The sequence below is a fragment of the Anser brachyrhynchus genome (genome assembly GCF_964034855.1).
Source record: "Anser brachyrhynchus genome assembly, chromosome: 3".
NCBI classification, from domain to species: Eukaryota; Metazoa; Chordata; class Aves; order Anseriformes; family Anatidae; genus Anser; species Anser brachyrhynchus.
This window is the reverse complement of record NC_137696.1, coordinates 26,653,196-26,667,071: the sequence shown is the minus strand read 5'-3', so window position 1 is coordinate 26,667,071 and position 13,876 is coordinate 26,653,196. Positions and strand designations below refer to the sequence as shown.

The window sequence follows — 13,876 nt, the reverse complement described above, 5'->3', positions numbered from 1 at the left end:
AGCTGTCTAATTACAGAATGCGCTGTATAAATTTGATACAAATCATTAGGGTGTTTGTGGTGGACAAGCTCCCTTTAATAGTCCATCCATATAAAATAATTTTATCTATATAATTTCGAGGAAAAGGGAAATATTTTTTACTTCTAAGATAGTGAAATAAATTAGTGGGCCACAATAATTTTTTAAGCTTATATAATAACTATGAGCTAAGTTTACTATAATGTGAAATAACTGTCATATTATATTGCAGGTTGTAATTATTCCCTGTGGTATCACAAATTCCCTTTCTGAAGACGACAAAGAGGCTTTATTGAAGAAATGTAATGAATATCGTAAAAGGCTGCTTAGTGTTAATATCCGTGTACGTGCTGATCTAAGAGACAACTATTCACCTGGTTGGAAGTTTAATCATTGGGAACTTAAGGTACTTTTTTTTTTTCTAGAAGGTGTTTCAAAGCTGAAATGTGGGGCATGTATGTGTGTCTTTTATTCTGAAGGTGGATGTTTTCTCTAAATGGACAATTACTGCCTTATAATCAGTGATCACCTCTATTGGGATTTCTCTTTATTAATATATGAAGGAAAAGTGTTTTCTGAGACTTGCTATTTGCTAGGATAAACATGTCATTAGCAATTTTTGAACTTTCAAGTCTTCACCTTATGTACTTAGAAAATGGCGTTATTACTACAAATCAACTGCATGTTTAAAAATTTGTATAAATACAAAGTGTCTCCAGGGTCACAACAGTGTGTTCTTTGCACACAGTGGAACAGAGGAGATAAACCTGTATAGCGCTGACAAAGAAGGGAGCAATTTTGTTGATTTAAAAAAACACTATTATGTTGCTCTTTGTATAGTAGTTGAAAGAAACAGCTCTGTTTCATCAACTATAAGAGGCTTTTGTAAAACAAAAATAGCAGAACGGAGCGAAACTATAAGTAGAAATTGAACAATGTAGTGAGTGATGTTACAGGATCATATTTTTGTTTGGAATTTGAAATTAATATGTTTATCTTCATTGTAAGATGATGACAGAAGCTCCCTGAGTAGTCAAAATTTCCCGTTGTTTCCAAGTTCTCTTTCTTTGTCTAACCTCTTAACATTTTAAAAAATGAAGCTCTAATACCAAGAACCCATGTTATGAGGCTTTTTTTTTTAAAAAAAAAAAAAAAAGGTTTACCAAGGAGGTGCAGCAGGGGGCAAACTTGATGCTTTTTATAAAATCTACTAAAGTATTCAGCATAAGCTATTTATACGTCTCCTTATATTTGAATTGTAGCTAGATGTCATCAAAATACATACGTAAAACCTTCATTTAGAATCATGTTGAGAAATAAGAGACCTAATTAAAAAAAATAAATTAGTATTCTCAGCATGAATGCCGGTTTTCATAGAGCTTTGGTGGTAGACAAGCACTTTGGGTATTCAGCTTACAAAGAGAAAAACTTTATTGCCCTGGTAGTAGTCCAGCATTGTTCAGGGCTCCTGCAGCTATGACTTCACAAATGGCTTATGTGCTATTTCACTAATTCCAAGTTATCTGGTGCCCCTCACTCCTTCTGAATTTCAACCTGTATGTTTCCCCCTCAAAAAACGTATTTTATCTTCTTGTCTTAAATTCTGACACGTTAAGAACAAGTAGAATACATAAACTGCATCTTCAAAGTAATTGCAGACAAAGTGAACTCATTTTACTGAGTACTGATAAGGAAGTTAATAGGGTAAAACATACAAGGATACTAGAGTAATAAGTACAAGAATGAACTGGAAAGTATTTTACCTTATCTGTTTCTCAGCTTAGCAGATTTCTCACGCTACCTCCAAAGACAGACAAGTTATTGCTAGTTGTTTTATAGTGTCTGGCTGTAGTTCAATTGCTCTTTCTTAGGTAGTTTTCCTGTGTGGCCGTTAGGAATCTTTCTTTCACTGGAAAATTGTTACAGTTAGAAAATGGGATGGAAATGCGAAATATATTTTGCTGAGTTTTAATAATGGTAACCTTTTTTTTTGTAATATACCATAAATTAAAATTTTTAAGTTGTTAGGAATAACTTTGAACAGCTTTTTATGTAGCTTTGCAGGAGGAGTAGATATTGCATCCCTGAGATGGATTTTAATGTATTAATTCATGGCATGAAGAATATGGGGTGTGGGGAATCACAGACTGATTGAGGTTGGAAGGGCCCTCTGGCGATCGATCATCTAGTCCACCCCCCCTGCTCAAGCAGGGTCACCTAGTGCATGTTGCACAGGTTCGTGTCCAGGTGGGTTTTCAATATTTCCAGAGCAAGATACTCCACAACCTCTCTGGGCAACCTGTTCTAGTGCTCTGCTACCCTCACAGTAAAGAAGTTTTTCCTCATATTCAGGTGGAACCTCCTGTATTTCAGTTTTTGCCTACTGCTCCTTGTCCTATCTCTGGGCAGCACCAAAAAGTCCGCACCAAATAAAACACAACACATGCTCATGTACTCACTCTCCCATGCCCTCTTTCCCTTTCCACTGAAAAAATATGTGCAGCTTATGACACACATGACATCCGGATGTAGAGGAAAATAAATTGAACTCAGTAGACTCTTAACTAACTAGTAAAATGGGAACTTTTTGTCTGCCTGTTTAAGGGAGATGAGAAATTACGTGGTTCTTACCACTGAAGTTTATGAAGCATAAAAGCTTTATGTAAAGCTATCTGTTTGTAGTGAAATATTTCACACCATTAACACTGATGTTAAGTCTATGTTTAACAAAACTTCTGCTATTTCTTATTCATAATTTGAAAGTGAAACAAGACTGAAGCAAGGTATGATGCACAAGTGAAGAGAGTGTGGATGGGAAAGATAGAAATTAATAAAAGCGCTGGAATATGTGCTGATTTCTTTCAAAGAAACTCAAGTTTTTAAAATAATGTATGTTAGGACTGTGCTTCAGAAAACAAAAGGAAGGAGAATATTAACTCATCTGAGAATCACTCATTATAACTTCTCACTTTTTTTTTCATTAAGGGTGTTCCAGTCAGGGTTGAAGTGGGACCACGAGACATGAAAAGCCAACAGTTTGTAGCTGTCAGAAGAGACACAGGACAGAAGCTGACTCTTTCAGAACATGAGGCAGAAGATAAACTGAAGCAGATTTTGGAGGAGATCCACGCTAACCTATATAACAGGTAAAATGAGTGGTATAACAAATGACTATGCTAATCACAGGTATACTTTACCTGTCAGAAGAACTTCTCAATTTATTGGTTAGACTGTTCAGAAAGACAGGTTTGGCCTATCTTTCTGTTTGTGATATTTTATATTCTGCCTCCAGAACTTGTTCACATATATTGACAGAACTTTCCTTAAGTGCTTGTGAAACGCAATGTTAAAGGTTGTGAACTGACTTTAAAAACACTTTTGTGAATTCTTGTAAAGTATTAATTTAAAAAAAAAAAAAAGTATATATCATAAATAGTTAATTGGATGGTATTGTATGGGATTCATTTCCAAAAGATGCTTTGGTAGGGAATTTTGAAAGATACAAAGTTGTCAAAGAAGCTTCAGTAGTTGAAGATCGATTTTCAGAAGTGTATGGTAAGACCCTATGTCCTCTTGACTTTCATACAATTGTTTTCTCATAAGAAATCAAATGCTTTTCAAACTGTTGTTTCACACAAAATCACGGGATGTTAGAGATTGGAAGGGACCTTGAAAGATCATCTAGTCCAATCTCTCTGCCAGAGCAGGAACACCTAAATTAGCTTACACAGGAACGCATCCAAGCGGATTTTGAATGTCTCCAGAGAAGGAGACTGCACAACCCCTCTGGGCAGCCTGTTCCAGTGTTCTGTCACCCTTAGTTATTGCATATCCCAAATCCCCTGCATGTCTGTTACTGCAAATTCTTGTTCCCAAGCACACTTAGAAAGATCTAACTGGCTGATCAAGCACCATGGCAGATGAGTTTGACTGCTGGAATGTACTTCCTTCCGTGGTGATCAGTTTGTTTACAGGCAGAATATGTTTACCTAGTTAAAAAGCATTCTGTTGTTCAGATTTAGAACGTAATTTAAAAAACAAAACAAAACACAGTTGCCTGTAGTATTTATCTGTTTCTGTCTACAGTTGGTCAATGGTGAAATGATGTGCACAATTGTGAATTAACACAGTAAAATATGCAGCTATCTGCACCGCCCATTAGCAATTAATCAAAATGTTATCTCTTTGAGGACAGAATGGTGGAAAAACATAATCTGATTAGGAAGATTCAAATTAATATATAGCTTCTCTTGTAATTTTTGTTTTGGCTAACTCTGAAAACTTGGTTCAGTTGGCCAAGTAAGGTTATGTGTATAAGCCTACCCTGACTGATTTTTTTCCCTCTTTTTTTTTTTTTTTAGAGCTTCTGAGGACCTAAAAAGTCATATGGTGGTAGCCAATAATATGGAAGATTTTCAAAAAGAGCTTGATTCAGGAAAGGTAAGGGAATTTACTTCATTCCAAAATCCTTCTAAGTGCCTTCACACACTTCCTGTCCCTTACAGATAATCAGAGGCTAAAAGTTTCAAAGACTGTGTATACATCCATCCATACATACGTACTGTTGTAGTTGTTACGGAACTCTCCCCTAACAAGCAGATGAAGCATCACCTGTAGAGCTGCACAAAGAAAAGTCAGCTTTTCCAAGCTAATTTATTTATTTCTTCTTTTGCTGAAATACTGTATGTATTAAATATGATATAAAATTCTAGTGCTATGTAAGAGGTGACAGTGCCTTGAAGTGAATTATGTTGCTGCAGTTTGATAATTTACATTTAAAGTGTTGTATTTTTATTAGAAGGTGCTTTTCAAAGAGATTAATGTAAATATTTTATTCAGATTAAGATAAGCTACTGTCATTGTGCTAATAAAAACAGTGAAAAACACTTGTCAAATCTTGTGATAGCGTCCAAGTTAGAGTCTAAAGTACATGCTACTTACGTCAGAGAAGATTTGCCTTTATGACCTGAGTAGAAGCCATTGAGTTCACTGAGAATTGCTGGGAATCAGAACCCTCCTTGGGTTGATAGTAAGAATAACCCATAATGGTGGATGATTGAGTTCATCTGATCTATCTTTATAGACATACTAGAGACCTGTGAAAAACTTAAGTTCTGGCAAAGCATTTAAAACTTAGGTGAGTGATTAAATCTTCACCAGAGATTTGAGCCTCTTATTCTTTTTCAGAGATCCACTCCCATTAACCCTGAAATTCTGTCACTGGCTCTCAGCCTGTGAAATTCTTCATATATTTAGACGAATGTATTGAAGTAGTAGAATCCTCAGTATCAATCATTAAGACTGTGCATTTTATAGAGAGATCAGTGTTTTTTTTTTTGTATACCAATTAGGTCTACTCTGAAAACTTCAGAATTTCTGATGGAAAGTGCTAGAGTGTCAAGAACTCAGTTACTCTTGTTGATTTCAAAAATAGTTTTACAAGTTAGCCTTGGCTTTTGATCACACTCATTTCTCGCTTCTATTGCACTTGAATCCGATTTATAGCTAGTTTTGAAGGAATGATTGTGAACATCAGAGGTGAGACTGATTTAGCATGCTTATGAGGTTGAGGATGTGGATATTTTAGATGTTCTTGTACAGAGGTGCTGAAGTAGCAGTATTGTCTTATCTTCCTTTACAAAACTAAATAAAAGCATAAAATACTCTCTTTTGAAATGGTTTGGGGTTCTTCCTGCTGACTACAAAGTATTGTTTCCTTAGAGCAGCTCTCTCTAAAGCATCTCATGATTCTGGTGGTAGATTTTAACGTAAAAATCTTTAGTCTTTGCTTAACAAATAATTCTACTCCATATAGGTGTTCAAATAGTACTGCTGTTCTCTGAATAATACTACATGTGACTTCAAGATATGCTTCCAAAATAAGCACCCCTTTAAACTATACTAGTCTTCAAGGCAAAGAAACAGTCGAGGAAAAAATAAGCTTTTATGTAAAAATCAGCGGAAATGGAGAATCAAGTTCATTCCAAGAGGAAGAATACAATGTGGAGTTAATTGCATATTTGTACATGTTCATAAATTGTTACCTTTTAATTTTCATGAATGCTGTAGGTATACCCTTTTTTCTCCTACTACTGCAGAATTCTCAAATGATACTGTCTGCCAATGTGTAAAATGGCTGGTCTTCAATATCCAATACTCAGTTTCATGTACAGCTAGATTCTAGAGATTTCCAAAAGAATTTTACTATTTATATTATATTAGAACTTGAATATAGTTTAATATATAAACTTGGAAATATGAACAAATATTTTTACATTTCTAAGTTGAGAAAACTGAAGTTTGTCATTTTATGACTTTGTCTACCATTATATGTTGTATGGAGGATATTTTATGCCACGTGTATTCTGTAATTTTTTCAAATTATACTGTTAGCACTGGCTGTGGTTTAAGAAGAAAATTTGTAAGCAGAAGTACTCCTGCTTAATTCCTGTTACTGTTTTCTGCTGACTATAATTGAAATGTAGGCTATTAACTCTTTAAAAATATGGGTCGCTTCTGTGTTCTTTTAAGCTGCATGCAAAGTGTACCTCAAGCTGTAAGAATAACTGCATGTGTATTTAAACTTTAACTAGCAAAAGATTAATGTGAGCAAAATTAGAGTCGTAATGGTTCCTTTCTTCACTGCAAGAAAGTGAAGCTATAAAGTGAAGCTTAATAAAGGTGTGCTCCAGTTCAAGGCAAATTGAGAATTCTGCACTAAGGATGTAAATTTGGTGAAAGGAAACCACAGATCAGTAAACGTTATTCACAGTATTGATAGGATTAAAATGATTCTGCAAGCAGAATTTAGTAGCTATATTTTCCTCAGCTATTAGCACTACATGAGTGCTCAAATGGGTGTGTGGGGGTGCTTTTTTTTTTTACCAGTAGTCTTAATTTTTAGTACTTGACTCAAATTTCACTGAAAATGCATTAAAAATGAAAAAAACAATAGAGTACAAAACTCGGGAAAAGAGACTTGCTACACTCACTGACAGTAGTACTGAGTGGACTGTATGAGATCGTCTCAGCTTTACTTTCTCATTTTTTTCAGCTATCTAACATTCAAAACAGCAGGAAAATATAGATCACTTTTTTTTCTACAAGAAAATATGTGCTCTTGTCAGTTGTTTTATCTTTAAATTTGTATGTCTGTCTAGTTCAGAAAATATGAAAATTCATAGTACTGGAATTAAAATGAAGAAGGCATTATCTTGCACCATGTAAGCAAAGATTTTTTTCTGCAGTTTGGAAAATATAAACTTTTCCTGAAAAACAGAGTATTTCCAATAGAAAATAGTATTTATGCTTTCCACAGATAAGAAGACATTGGGGAAAAATAAAAGCAGCACCCTGACTTGATTTAAGTGCTGTGTTGGGTTTGCGTAGGTTTTTCCATGCCTTACTGTGGAGGGATGGCTATGTTTATGTATTACTCTGATGAGAAATGGATATTAAAATTTAATTGTAGCAGTCAGAAGTGTTTCAACTTCGAGTAGTACATATGATATCTTAAAGTTTAGGAGTCTTCCAGAGACGAGGAGAAGTTTTTTTTAGATGCATAGCTCATTTTTTCCACCCCTTCTCTCTTTCATTTCAGATTGTACAAATTCCTTTCTGTGGGGAAATTGAGTGTGAGGATTGGATCAAGAAGACCACTGCCAGGTAAAATTTAACCAAACTGGAGAGGATCTGCCAAGATCAAAATAAAAATGTTCTGAATGTAAAGCAGGCAGGGAAGATGCGTGTGGGTGTAACACTCATGTACAGTCTTCGTCCTTGGCTCCTGCTGTCCTGTGTAATACAGTATACTTACACCCTTAGATTTGAAACTTTCAGACTAATTAGTGTGTTTTTGAGATTTTATGCATAATATACTTTATTGTATCTTCGTTTTTAAATAAAGGTTTTTACTTATGAATATGCTTTTATTTCAGGGATCAAGATCTTGAGCCTGGTGCCCCCTCCATGGGAGCAAAAAGTCTCTGCATACCTTTTCAGCCTCTCCGTGAACTACAGAGCGGGGCAAAATGTGTCTGCGGCAAAAACCCTGCCAAGTTTTACACCCTATTTGGTCGTAGTTATTAAACTGCTAATGAAAGCACCTTCTCCTTTATCTGTGAATTGAACTTTTTTTAATAAGACTGAAATAGCCCCCAAACTTAATCAGTTTTGTGACTTTTTAGATGATTCAAAAAACAAAGCCATAAACCATAAACACCCCCAATTGTCAGTCTTAGACTAGCAGTAATTCGCAGACTTTTCTGTAAACACCTCTAATAATAAACATGTATCGTGAGCTGTAATATGCTTTGGTTGTTTTTTCTGTGTTGCTGAATGGGAAGGATGGAATATACCTTGCTCATGTCTTTGTCTTTTTTTTTTTTTTTTTTCCTTTTTGGTGCATATTTTCTTGTACTCTCTGAGAAAATGTCTGAAAGATTGGAGAGAACATCATAAACACTCCAGTTTAGTGTTCCTACATAAAATTTACACATAAAATGACTGTTTTTAATTTTGCCTTCAAAGCTTGTAAATTTTTCAATTTTCAATACAGACTTGCTGTTAACTTTTAGACAAGGTAAATTCTATCATTTTTGGAAACTCCCTCGAGCCAGGTGTTTCAAAGAATATATCCACCCCCATCCTGAAACACATTTAAAAGACTATCTTAAAATAAATGCCACATTGTTAGCTAGATGTAGGTGAATGACATTGCAGATATTTTGCAAAGCTCTGTTTTTGTTATCTTATAAACTGGCATTTATAGCTGTCTCATAGCGATACTGCAATCAGTAATGCATAGGCAATCTGAAGGGAAGTATTTTCAGTGCTAAAGATTTTAGACTCGTTATATCTATGCCATGTTCCTTAAAGTCCCTTTTCTTTTCCTTCACTTACTATATGTAGCTTCAGCAGAGAAGGTTGGGTGTTGCAGAGGTATGAAATGATTTGAAGAGAAAAAAAAAAAAACTTTCATTTCTAGCATAAGATTGGCTTGAAGAAGAAAGTTCTGGCAATACATAGCACAAAAGAGTACCTTTTGAGTGGTGCATACTTAGCTTGTTCCTCATTCTTGTTTTTGCTGCATGATGGAAGGTTACCTAAACCCCTTGTCCTGAAGAGTTGAGTGAAAACTTGGCAATTAAAAAATTAGACCAGTAAGATCCTTCCCAGACACTTCCTAGATCAATACTACGTCTCCCTGTTCTTCCTGTTTCCAAAATCCAATTTTTTGTATCAATAGTCCAAAAGTCTTAAGCATATGAGACTTACAGTGCAGGTCTCCATACTTCTCAGCTTTTCAAAAGCATGTAAAATGTTTGCTTTTGCATAGATTCATGTGGCCAGCCTTCAAAATATTGTCAAAATACTGAATATGAAATTGAACCAGTGGCTTGTCCAGCTTATTATCACTTGTGGTCGTACCCCAGGTTTTGAGAGAAAATTGCAAAAATGATTAAATACTTCAGACCGCCTTGCTCAGAATGCTTGAACACTTGGAAATTCTCTGACAATGATTAGTACTAAAGGATTTGCTTTGGTTGCATCTTAAAATCATCATCTATCTTTTTTTTCTTCTCACTATATAGACAAAGTCTCAGGAGTGGTATTTAGCAAAGGATTTGGGGAACAATACATCAGTCTATGCGTTCGTCTTTCTTTCACAGCTGATGTAACAGAAGAGTGGCCCTAAGGTCTTTCTGTCCTGGTATCCTGCCTCTAACATGGACTGGAAATACATTTTGAGGACAAGTTTTAATAGTAGGACCGGAGTGTTGTTATCCCAGACTCTAAAAATGGGTAAATCAATCTAGTTTTAAGAGCTATTGCCTATTGCTTACACTGTCATACACACTGGGCGCTCAGGGAGGAGGAAAAGCAGTAACCTGCAGCTTCGGTGTCCTCAGGCATAAGTGACCAGAGAGCGCCAAGAGTCTGACAGGGCAAAACATGTTGTTAAGAACTGATAAGCAGTTTCAGCTCCCATCAAAACACAACTGGTATTTTAAAAATTAGGTGTTTAAGCTGCTAACAGCACAGAACAAAGAAAAGGCAAAACTAAATACAGTCTCAAATACTGCAACCTTTATCAGTTTGAACAAACAGCCAGCCTTCAACCAGTTGACTTGATTAAATTCATGAGTAAACATGTTGACAATGCTGTTCTTAGAACTGATGTACTCTCAATCCGTAACGGGTTTGAAGACAGAGCTTCCCCTCCTGCCCCCCCAGCATGTTTCTTCCTGTCATAGTAGGACTTGAAGTACCTGAAGGTGATTGAATCTCCTGTGGTGATCTTCCACAGAGGAGAGGCTAATGCCTGTCTGGCAGAGATGCCTCTGTCTCAGATATCCTTCCACTAAAAGCACAAATTGAGCTGTCTGCAAGTAGAACTATCCATACTCTTAATTATACCAGTATAAAAAACTTTATCTCTTGGTAAATTATGTACTAGAAACTAAGTAAATGAATCAGAATAACATAATGTGGTTGATTAACTGTTATAATAGAATTGCAGATAGTTTTCTTTGTTCTTGGGGTTGATAAATTTGGGTTAAACTTAGTATGGTGGGATACAGTGATAGTGCCACTCTATTGACAAAATAGAGCACACTTGAGCACTTTAGCTCTGCTGAAAAGGTAATGCTTGAGCTCATGTTTTGGTAATTGAAACCTTGTATAAGGTAGGATTTTGAGAGCTCTGAAGTTTGAACTTGGCCTATTCTCATTGAAAGGAGAATAATTGTTGAAAAAATCTCATTTTTCACGCTATGTAGTTCAGATAAAATAATTTTGTTGAACATCACTTTCATGCAAAAAAGAAGAAAGCACCATAAAAATAGCTGGAATAAAATAGTAGTACAGGTGGGAGAGGAAGAAAAGCATGTACCAATTTCAATGTTGTTATTGCCTATACCAGTTCCCTGTAAAGTTGTTACTGGTGTTCTGAAAACAGGGGGAACAAAACCAACCTCAGGAGTTGAAGCTGCACTGTTTAGGTAGACAAGTGACCACATGTTAAAAATTACATCTGTTGGCAGGCAATGCTTCTGGCATACTGAACTTTAAACATAAATATTTTGGCTGTTGAATCCCAGTGAGCAAAAAATAAATGAAAATTGGGGATGAGTGTTTGAGTTTTTGACCTTAAGTTAATTCAACTTGGTAAGTCTAAGGCCAGCAAGGACAGTTGGTCAGTTCAGGTTATCAGTATTATTATCTTATCTCTCTATGGTGGTGCTGCATGCCATTTCCTTCCGTTTTATCTTGTATCTAACTGTGTGTATGTATCCACACAGATGAACTTTCCAAACAAAAACTGGATCATAAACTTTTCAAGGAAGGCACCTGTTCTTATCTATACTGCCTAGTATGCAGTTAGTGGACAGATTTCCTTAAACACTGGGATTTGAGTGTGTGCAAAAACAGCAGGGCATACACTCGAGTTCAACAGTCACTGCAGTGATTGAAAAGAAGAGTCTCGGCTTCAGGTTCTTTTCACTCTGTTCCAGACATGGCACCAAGTATAACCTAGGATTTCTGTATCTCTTATTTTCCCTTTAACTTCTGGTCATGTTTTCCCCACATCTATCTCTTTTCTTTGCAAGTGTAAGAGGATTACAATGGGATTTTGAGATGGGCAGGGATTTCTAAATAGGAAATAAACAATGCACTTTGGGTTTATTGTTCAACCTTCATGTCTATTGGCAACATATTTAGAAAATGGCTTCTAACCTGGCTCCATTTCCATGGGTAATGTCAAAATGTACCAACACTACAAGCAGCTGAGACCTGTAGATTGCTAAAATGGAGGAACAATTCCCTTGTCTTCAAAATGTGCTTTTTGGACATTTTCAACTACACTCTCAAGCAGTGTGTGTTCACTGTGTTCTTAAAAACGTCAACGCAGCTTGGTTTTCAAAAGTCTTTTTCTAAAGGTACGTAGGATCTTTTCAGTCCTGAAGTTACTGACAACAGAAATGGCTGCAACAGGTATCAGAGGACATGTTTTACATTAAAAAAAAAAACCCTCTCTAATTGCTTAAAATTCTGGGCCATATGATCTCCTCTCTGTGTGTTATTTTCTTTCTGAGACATTGGGATCCGTTCTGGTCCATCTTTACAGCAAGCCAGTGCCAGGGATCCCAGGGATCCATTTCTACAGCAGCTGGTGTGTACTCCTGGTATTATGTTGTTTTATTTTTGTTTTTGCAGGGCCAAAATGTCTCCTGAGGGTGGAGCACTCACGGGAGTGGAGCCTTCAAGCTGCCTTCACATGATGAATCGTGCTAAGTTGCCCTTTAGACTGATTTATTGCTTTACCGCTGCCTATTAAAGCGGCTCCCACGTGTGAGGAGCACTGACAGGCGGAGGGCAGGAGCGCAGAGGGCAGTTGTCCCCTGCGCAGCTCGGTCCCATAGACCTGCAGGGACAGGGAGCAGCAGGAATGGGTCGCTACTCGGGCAGGAGCAGCAGGCTCATCTTCATGTGCTTTGTGACCCTGGTCCTTTTTGCTGTCGAGATCTCGGTAGCATACGTTGGCAATTCTCTTTCCTTAGCTTCAGATGCCTTTGCAGTTCTCTCCCACCTCATCTCCATGATCATCGGCTTGCTCGGGGTGAGGTTCAGCCGCGTCAGATGGCACAAGGCAAACACTTTCGGCTTCTCCCGGGCAGATGTGCTGGGAGCCTTCGGCAACTCTGTTTTTGCTGTCGCTCTGATGTTCAGCATCTTCATCGAGGCGATCAAGAGGTACATCAATCCTCAGAAGACAGAGAAAGCTCTGCTTGTCCTCATTGTCGGGATCGCAGGTCTGTTCTTCAATGTGTTCAACTATGTTATCTTCATGGACTGCTGTTACTGTCGTGCACCCCAAGGAGACCCTGAAACAGGTAAATAATCTAATACAGTCACTATGCATCTCAGCATGCTGTTTCCAATTAATGACTTTTCTAGAGACTATTGACTGTTTTTCTGAGATGAGCAAGTAAAATGTCATAGTTTTTTTCTATTCTTTTATTAGTAAGGGTAATGGATGCAATGCCTGAACCGGTATGTGCTTCCCACGTATTCTGTAAGGCAGCTATTACTAAATGTGCTTCTCAGTAAATAGTGTGTGAGTTGTGTATAGAGTGGCTTTCTAAAGTGAACAGTGACTTGCAAGAGAAATTTTTTCCCTAATCCTCTGGCTGGCAAAACGTGGGACAAGGTGTAGTACAGATGTGCTATGACGGTAAGGAGATTCTTACTAGGAAAAATGTGTTCCTGAAACACCAATTGTCCACAGGCAATAACTCTCAAAAATTGAGTAATTCTGCTGTAACTTTCTTCCAGGACCTGATTATCTTTTGCAAAGAATTCACAGTTTGTACAAGAAGAAAGAATAGGTCAAGACGAAAGGGGAGTCTCAGCCTTCTTTGAATTGGGGCTGAGCAGTTGAAGATGGCTGTTCTGAGAATATTTGAACGATGAAAAACTTGTGAATTCTTTGCTGCTGTTCATTAGCATGAGCTTTAGAGGGAGGCAGAGGAGAACCGGGGGTACTCTGCTACATAAATACTTCGTCCACATGCCTGCAAAAATGTCAGACTGCAAACAGCCCATTGTCTTCTGTAAAGAATTTGCAGGAGGTTCTGTTGAGCTCACGGAGGTGTAGCCTTTCAGTTTGTTTTCCTCAGCACAGGTTTTTCAAATTTCAAATCTCAGCATAGGAATTCCAAATCCAAAGAGATGAGGACCCTTTATTTTATTCCTGCAGAAAATGCCTCACTTTATTTCACGTAAGATAGATGTGTGTGTACACTCTCTCTCTCTCTGTATGTGTATATATATGTATATATGTATGTATATATAT

At 37.0% G+C, this 13,876-nt stretch overlaps 2 protein-coding genes across 6 annotated transcripts in view; both read left to right on the top strand.

Moving 5' to 3' along the window:
• The window catches only part of EPRS1 (glutamyl-prolyl-tRNA synthetase 1), a 39,430-nt gene extending 31,106 nt beyond the window's left edge, over positions 1–8,324 (top strand). For all 5 annotated transcript variants that reach the window (XM_080583696.1, XM_080583695.1, XM_080583697.1 and 2 more), the window contains 5 exons: positions 251–424; positions 3,004–3,164; positions 4,380–4,458; positions 7,619–7,683; positions 7,956–8,324. In XM_080583696.1, coding sequence (XP_080439822.1) covers positions 251–424; positions 3,004–3,164; positions 4,380–4,458; positions 7,619–7,683; positions 7,956–8,106 — 630 coding nt within the window. In that variant the 3' untranslated portion in view covers positions 8,107–8,324. The remainder of the gene's footprint in view (positions 1–250; positions 425–3,003; positions 3,165–4,379; positions 4,459–7,618; positions 7,684–7,955) is intronic.
• A 4,011-nt stretch (positions 8,325–12,335) lies between these two features.
• Positions 12,336–13,553, top strand: LOC308191391 (calcium/manganese antiporter SLC30A10-like). Its single transcript, XM_080583707.1, has 2 exons — positions 12,336–12,914; positions 13,357–13,553. The coding sequence occupies exons 1-2, from the start codon at positions 12,470–12,472 to the stop codon at positions 13,407–13,409; spliced, it is 498 nt and encodes a 165-aa protein (XP_080439833.1). The 5' UTR covers positions 12,336–12,469; the 3' UTR covers positions 13,410–13,553.
• The last annotated feature ends 323 nt before the right edge of the window (positions 13,554–13,876 follow it).

What these genes read in the sequence shown, in the direction of transcription:
- LOC308191391 (XM_080583707.1), top strand. Translation starts at nt 12,470, where the DNA reads ATGGGTCGCTACTCGGGCAGGAGCAGCAGGCTCATCTTCATGTGCTTT. An exon ending in CCAAGGAGACCCTGAAACAG is followed by an intron (nt 12,915 to 13,356) that starts GTAAATAATCTA and finishes ACTTTCTTCCAG; the next exon opens with GACCTGATTATCTTTTGCAA.